At 36.0% G+C, this 7,447-nt stretch overlaps 2 protein-coding genes across 2 annotated transcripts; one reads left to right on the top strand and one right to left on the bottom strand.

Annotated features, from left to right (window-relative positions):
* The first annotated feature begins 216 nt into the window (after positions 1-216).
* On the top strand, positions 217-2,680 carry LOC149630103 (uncharacterized). The gene is made up of 3 exons (XM_089851287.1): positions 217-388; positions 608-793; positions 905-2,680. The coding sequence occupies exons 1-3, from the start codon at positions 217-219 to the stop codon at positions 2,125-2,127; spliced, it is 1,581 nt and encodes a 526-aa protein (XP_089707413.1). The 3' UTR covers positions 2,128-2,680.
* A 710-nt stretch (positions 2,681-3,390) lies between these two features.
* LOC149630102 (uncharacterized) lies at positions 3,391-4,854 on the bottom strand. The gene is made up of 2 exons (XM_089851286.1): positions 4,393-4,854; positions 3,391-4,324 (listed from the first exon to the last, which is right to left on the bottom strand). The coding sequence occupies exons 1-2, from the start codon at positions 4,741-4,743 to the stop codon at positions 3,398-3,400; spliced, it is 1,278 nt and encodes a 425-aa protein (XP_089707412.1). The 5' UTR covers positions 4,744-4,854; the 3' UTR covers positions 3,391-3,397.
* Between the last annotated feature and the right edge of the window lie 2,593 nt (positions 4,855-7,447).

Here is a 7,447-nt window from a genome sequence, read left to right as displayed (position 1 = left end):
TTTCAAAAATCGCGCACATCTATTTCAGTTTGATTTTATCGCTCCGTTTTAAAAATTCGCTTGACGTTATTCGTTTGACAACCAATGAGAAGGGACGGGAGAAGTAAAAAAAAAAATAAAAAAAGTTTCATTTCGGGAATCGGGCGTCTGCTCTCCATTCTGCGGTTTCTACCAGTACATTTTAGTTATTTAGCAGTTTTTAGCACACAGAACATTATGGGGCCGCCGAAAACCGAAAAAGCTAAATTACTCGAGTCGGCTAAACAATTAAAAGCCGAACAAAAGAAGACTGAAAATGACCTAAAGGAAAAACTAATTCAACTAAATGAAGTTAGAAAAGCCATATGGGATTGCCGATCCGAGGAATACATAGTCATCGAATTGTCACGTCATCGATGACAATTCGGCAAGGATAGATATAGCTAACAAGTATAAATATATAGTATTGCGAGAATAGAAAATAGAGGCCGCCATTAGTGTGGCCAAAATCCGTCTGCATTTCTGGCACGGCTTAACTGCGTCGCTCCTGCAATTTGTATATTTAATTAGCTAAAAGGTTAATTTAAATATGGTTAACTGCGTGGTTAAAAGTGTTCGAATCGCTCAGGTAAAAAAGTGGGAGAGAAAATATCTTTTTACGCTATACCAAAGGTAATTACAAACCAGTGTCAAAGAACCAAGGCCCTGTCTCAGCAGCGTAGATCGGCGTGGTTAAAAACTATTAAACGGTCAGATCTTCTAGAGCACAGTGGTCGAAATTTGAACAGAATATGTTCGCAACATTTTATAACAGGTAATTTACAAAAATCTAAATCCAATTACTAATTCTATTGTTCTTAGATCATTGAGCATATCTGAGTGTTCACTGTTTAGGCCATTTTTCTAACGTTGTTAATGTTTACAGGGGTACCTGCTTCTTTAATGGATGTCAATAGTCCCGATTGGGTTCCCTCGCTAAACCTTGGTGATGAGAAATCAATTGTCAAATGTAAATTGTTGTCATCAGCGAAACGACATCAACGAGCCCTGGAACGCTCTCGACAGAAGTTTATATCAGCGTGTCGTAGCATGGCAGTAAAAGATAGCCTGGTTGAAATAATATTAGAAAACTTAACAAAATCGCAATATGAAGCTGTATCTACTGGTAATGAAGTGATGCCAGTAGCGAAAGATTTGGAAATGCTTTCTTCATCATCCGAAGATTATTTTTTACCGAGAGTTTGTTCACCTACACCCACAACTACAACTAATGAAAAACTGTTAGTCAATTTCAATGCGCCTACTTGGGCTAAACATTGTATTAATGTAAGGGAAATATCAACACAGACGGATATTGGCATTAATATCTGTGAAACTACTAGCCACACTGATGGGGCAGCATCGTTAGGAAATCCCCCGTTAATTTCAAAAATGCATTCAAGCTGTCAAAGTGACCTAACGTTTTCTAGAATCGCTATTTTAGAGGAAGAATGTTTAAGAATGAAAAACCAAGTTGATGAACTGGAAGAGAAATTGAAAATAAGCCTAATTAATCTCAATAACGCAAAATTATTAGAAAAGCCACCGCCCGTGTCAAAACTAGATTCTAGTTGCCAAAGTGACCTAACATTTTCTACAATCTGTAGTTTAGAACAAGAATGTTCACGACTGCAAAGTCAGGTTTATGAGCTTCAAGATAAGCTAAAAGAAAACACTATGAACGAGAATTACTTTAAAAATAATGAAAAACGATTAGTTTATTACACAGGGCTCCCAAATTTAGAAATTGTTATGGCCACTTTCAATTTGCTTGAAACGTCTCTTGAATTAAATTTAAATTCCAAATTATCTAAATTTCAACAATTCATGGTCATTATGATGCATTTACGCTTGAATTTAGATATCAAAGATTTGGGCTACCGTTTTAACGTATCGCATTCCACTATCTCTAGAATTTTAGATAAATGGCTCGAAATAATGTATAAAAAGCTAAAAAAAAACATTAGATGGCCCGAGAGAGATCAATTACAAAAAACAATGCCTTATTGTTTCAAATTAGCTTTTGGGGATGAAGTATCTGTAATTATAGATTGTTTTGAGATATTTATTGAAAGACCGTCATCCCACGAAGCTAAATCGCACACATAGTCTAATTATAAGCACCACAGCACTGTTAAATTTCTAGTTGGTATAGCCCCTCAAGGAGTAATTACATTCATTTCGAAAGCTTGGGGTGGTCGCGTATCTGATAAACACTTAACAGATAATTGTGGAATATTGGAAAAATTATTACCGGGAGATTTAGTATTAGCTGAATGGGGATTTACCATTGAAACGAGTGTTGGCTTTTACTGTGCAAGGTTAGCAATACCAGCATTCACTAAAGGGAAGAAGCAGTTGTCAGCGCAAGAAGTTATGACAACCCGTAAAATAGCTAATGTTAGAATACACGTTGAGAGGGCAATTGGACTAACTCGGAATAAGTACACTATTTTAAAATCAGTGTTACCGGTTGACTTTATGATCAAAAATGGAAATGATATTCCAAAAGTTGACAAGCTTGTTACCGTGTGTCGCGCTTTAGTTAATAGCTGTGATTCAGTAGTCCCTTTTGAATAAATTAAATATAGATAGCGAGTCAGTAATTGTCATCACAAAATTTATTGTCTGAAAATATCACAATTATTATTAAATAATTATTGCTTTTATCACAATTTTTCTAGGAACTTAATTTTTTGATTTATAAAATAGTAATAATTAAAATTGCACATGGAACTTTTTTTGACATTTCTTGGTTTTGATCTTAAACAGTAAAAAAAAACAAGAATTTCACTTTTTGCTTTTTTTCCCTTTTGGTTGCATTAATGGTCTACATTCTGGACAGTACCATGACTTTTGCTCTCGGTTTAACCCGGATTCGTAAGCATTTAAAATGGAACCATTTCTTTTCGCAGTTTTCATTATCGCAGCCCACCATATCACCCTCTTCAGGTCCCCCACAAAAGCAATATTTTTCAATTTGCTTGTCCAAGTTAGGTTGTTTTCTTGGTGAACTTGGCATCATAATGTTGCCTGAACGTTGAATTAGTTGATTTTTCTTTGTCGAGAAACACCTTCCTACTAATTCTGGTAGCAAACAAATTGAAAAAAAGTGCTCAGCCTTTTCAACACACTGCATCCAAAATGTGTAATCTTTGGAGATCCTTTCGACGTACATATCTTTTCGGGTCCAGACTACAAAGTCGGCGTATTCAACTTTACAGATGAAAATATTGGCTTGTACTTGATAGTAATAACTATGATTTTTGTCAAGTTTTACACCCCCATCTCTTTGTCTTATCAAATAAGATTTAGACATGACTATGTCCTGAATTTGAGCATCCTTAAAGCTAAATGGACATTTTATTTCTAAGACGCCCTATCCGCAACACTTCCAAGACATAATCCCGTCTGGAGATACCCCCATGAACGGGTATTTAGTGCTAATAATGAAACCACTTGTAGCAAGCTCAAATTCATCGTGTTGCTGTTGGTACTTAGCTTCATAGCATTTGAAAGCATGTCTTTCGTTAGCGATACCCCATTGGGTGGCTTCATTTGAAAACTGGGACTCAAGCGGATAACATATTGTTTTAATTAGACTGAGCGGTGGGGAACTAGGATCTGTACCACATACTGACTTTAATTTTGAGGCAGTGACTCTTCCAGCTCTTTGCGAATACCAGGTTTTTGAGTTTGACTGCTGTCTGGTTTTACTCTCAACAAGATCGGAAGCTTCAGGCGATACTACGATGTTTTTCTTAATTTCGGAGCAAAACTCTAGTAACTTATCAAATTCCATCGTTGAACGTTCAGGTTTAAACAACTCTTTAAATAGCTCTGGCATTTTAACTTTGGAAACAAATAATAATGCCGGCATGGATTTACTTCGGCTTAGCGATTCCAAGTACTCCTTGTATTCCTCTTCTCCTACTGGTGGGCATACATATTCCTTTTGGGTCTTCCTAGAAGTCTTCGGGGTTTCACTCCCAGCCAACGCCACTGCCCTCATTTCGTCTAAAGATTTCTTTCGCTTTTTGGCTGATGTAAAATTTATTTCTTCGATTCTTTTCGGTTCAACAACTTTGGAGCTTGGTGGTAGCCACTGGTTCAAAACATCAGTGCAAACTTTGCTGCTCTTAAGTCCAACCCCAACTTCAACTCCAAAAAGAATAGCTCCAACATGTGAGCAAGATTCTGAAAAGCCAGCCATGCAGTCGCAATGAGCAGTTACGATGACCCCATCTTTCTGCGCGATAATCCAGGCTGTTAGATCATCTTCAGAGGCTCTTTGAGAGTGCCTAACCTAAATTAGACATTATAATCAACAAAGGCAGTGTAAAAATGTAATAGAGATATTATAGTCAAACGTACCTTTCCAATCACTAAAATATTGGCATCCGATAGCTTTCTTGCTTTAATGAACCTTACTAATCCACTCGTTAGATAAACGTGGGATTCCATTCCCTTAAAAGATTTCATCTCCTCTAATGTAACACTATTCGTTGTGTGAATCATGTAAAAACTTATGTCGCCATAGGATATGCTTGGCAAAGCATTTAGTTCCAATGTAAAATCATTTTCACTCATAGAAAAGGGATCAGCACCAAGGCCTAGCGCAACAAACTTTTCTAGCTTACTTTGATAAGTTAATTTGTCTTCGCTTGTTAATTTGCCGATATAAACCGGGTTAAAAGTTTTATCGGGGTTTTTCTTAGGGCCCATTATCGATTAATTAATAAAATTTAGCCTTTGAATTTTAATTATGGCGTAAACGTACCAACTATAAAGGTAAACAAAGCTATACTTGACCACAAATATGGCGACCTCTTTCGTTGCTACGCGGTAAACAGTTTGAATTTACGACCCTCCCGTAAAAATTGGGGGTCACCCTAAGCTCCGCCCAGGCGTGCACACTATGTATATTGTAAATAAGAGCAGAACCTTAAAAGTTTTGCCTTAAAATCTCGCGCCGCAAGGAATTCTGGGTAAAGTAAAATGCCACGTGTCGATGTTGTCAAGTCTTCTCATAAATCAACCCAATATAATTATTATATTCAATCGCGAGTGAATAGTGATTTAAAGAAGAAAGATAAGTCAACAATTTGTAATTTGAAGCTGGGGAAATCCTCAAAATGTGTTCAAACTTGTTTTGCCGTAAGTGCGCGGTTACAGAGTCGGCCCAGTGAGCCAAGGCTTAGTGATTTTTCCGAATCAGTGGGAACTGTGGGATCAGGATCATTGACTGTATCTGTGACTAAAGAAATTAAAACAACTAAAACTACATTGAAGGATGCAAAAACGCAATGCTACATTTTACCATCGTTGGGTAGCGCAGCACAAAAATCGGCAAACGAATCTAACTCCATAGGAACACAATGTAACTTTTCACTAAGAGAAAAACTAGAAACACCGGAACAAAATAAATCACAGCTTCCAAAATTTGAAGACAAGGTGATTCAAACTAATTTTATGGCAGCTTATAGAAGTGTGTCTAACTCTGCTGTGCAAACTGTCTCTGGTGATTATTCAATGGACCTACCAACGGATAAAAGCCTCATCCATAAAATAATGAAAATTCTGCATTGTCAAGAATACTCGTCTTTAATACAAGGTTTGATTTATATTCCATAGTACTATAAGACATAATTGGGTGAAATTAGGTTTCTTAGCCTGGCTTATTAGAAAGGGACTTTACCCCCTAACTTCATCAATATTTCTCGTTAAGCCAGAGGTAAATAACTTTATTTACCCCTGGTTAAGCCAATGCTTTTTGGATATCAACATGAGGCTCTCTACTTTTATTTTAGGTGAAAAAGCTTATAAGAGGCGAGTTTTGCTATAGAAATAACTTCAAGTAAATTACTGGAATCTTCAACGATGAACGTGATCCCATATCTGTTACTGTCACCGAGAGTGGGAAAATTTGTTTATCAATACTATTCAAAGAAGATCGTATTGACAACATTTTCAATTTGAGTTCTTTGGATGAAGGAAAACTTCAAGAATATATTCAACTTTTGCTCTTTAAGCCAGAAGTCAATAATAAAGTGTTTTGTACTGGCGTTGACAAAAACAAAATTAATGAACTTCTATTAACTCGTGTCATTAACAATCCAAAAATTTTAAAAATAATAACTCCAACACTGCGGTACCAATCTAGTGATTGTCCGGTAATTTTTTCAAAGACACAACCAGTACGGGGTGAAAATTATTTGGAAAAATGTCAAAACTGTAGATTATTGCAAAGAAACTTGTCAAGAGTATTGAAACGAAAAATTGTTGAAACACCAACAAGAAATTTGAAACGAACGCGAATAAGTAGCAATTATCCATTATCGTTTTTGTCACCAAAAAAAGAAAAGTAAGATTAAATCGTGCCCAAAGTGCAAGAAGATTTATTCAAGAAAAACTAAATAAACTTCAAGCTCTAATTAAAGAAAAAGACAAACTTGAATGATAATCAGTCAAACGAGCTAATCCATCTTGTAAAGCTTATAAATTCAGACCACCTAGAAAAGGTTGACGATATCATTAATGAAACATGTAATGAACTGCCATCTAGCGCTGAAGTATTGAAAACAATTTGGAAAAGGGATTCAGAAAAACGACATCACGAAGATATAAAGAATTTTTTTCAGGACCAAATTAAAAACAAGTCTGGTTCTAAACAAAATCGCTGGAATATAATAACCTACAGAATTGCCTTGACCATTTACACCAGGAGTAAAGCAGCATTTGAAGCAATACGTGACTTTGGGATTCTTCAACTTCCTAGTCTTGACACTGTGAGAGCCAAAGCTAAAAAGTACGACAGTGAACCTGGAATTGATTTTAAATACATGAAGGATCAATCTGAAAAATATTCTTCCTTCAGAAATGAAAAAATAAGTAAAGGAGAAAAAGAGCCCCTTGGTGAAGGTGTTCTCATATTCGACGAAGTGAAAGTTATAGACCAAGTCATATGGAATTCAAAATCTCACGCGTTTATGGGATTGGCCATGACAGAAGAGGAATTTCCAAGCTTGCATGACGTCTTTTCTAATGCTCACAAAAAACACCAACCGCGGCTCAGTATATTTTGCAATTTTTATGGAGAGACATGTCCTCAACTTTTGACGTAATAGGCCCTTATTACTCTTCAAGCTACTCAGTTAATATATTTTTTATGATGACAAACCTTTACGAAGTTATAAGAATATTTGAACAGTTTATTTTCAAAGTTATCGGCTTGGTTTGCGATGGAGCTGGATCCAATCTTTCTCTTGTGAAGTTGACAATGAACACTAAAGGGGCGTTTGGATATAAAAAAGAAAATGGCAAATACAACTTCGATGTATCCCCTAAATTTAAGCACCCTTTTCCTATAAATAGATATATTTATTGGATAACTTGCCCTACTCATTATTTAAAGAATTTCATTGGCCAA

This window comes from Phalangium opilio, unplaced genomic scaffold, assembly GCF_054372755.1.
Source record: "Phalangium opilio isolate 3A_F unplaced genomic scaffold, DU_Popi_V2 ptg000103l_1, whole genome shotgun sequence".
NCBI lineage: Eukaryota > Metazoa > Arthropoda > Arachnida > Opiliones > Phalangiidae > Phalangium > Phalangium opilio.
Note: the sequence above shows the minus strand (reverse complement) of the source record. Positions and strands in the feature narration are given on the sequence as shown.

Excerpts from the sequence above, each read along its gene's own strand:
- LOC149630102 (XM_089851286.1), bottom strand. The coding sequence starts at position 4,743 with ATGGGCCCTAAGAAAAACCCCGATAAAACTTTTAACCCGGTTTATATC. Across the intron at positions 4,325-4,392 it reads ATATTTTAGTGATTGGAAAG|GTTAGGCACTCTCAAAGAGC; the intron begins GTACGTTTGACT and ends TGTCTAATTTAG.
- LOC149630103 (XM_089851287.1), top strand. The coding sequence starts at position 217 with ATGGGGCCGCCGAAAACCGAAAAAGCTAAATTACTCGAGTCGGCTAAA. Across the intron at positions 389-607 it reads CATAGTCATCGAATTGTCAC|GTAAAAAAGTGGGAGAGAAA; the intron begins GTCATCGATGAC and ends CGAATCGCTCAG. Across the intron at positions 794-904 it reads TTCGCAACATTTTATAACAG|GGGTACCTGCTTCTTTAATG; the intron begins GTAATTTACAAA and ends TAATGTTTACAG.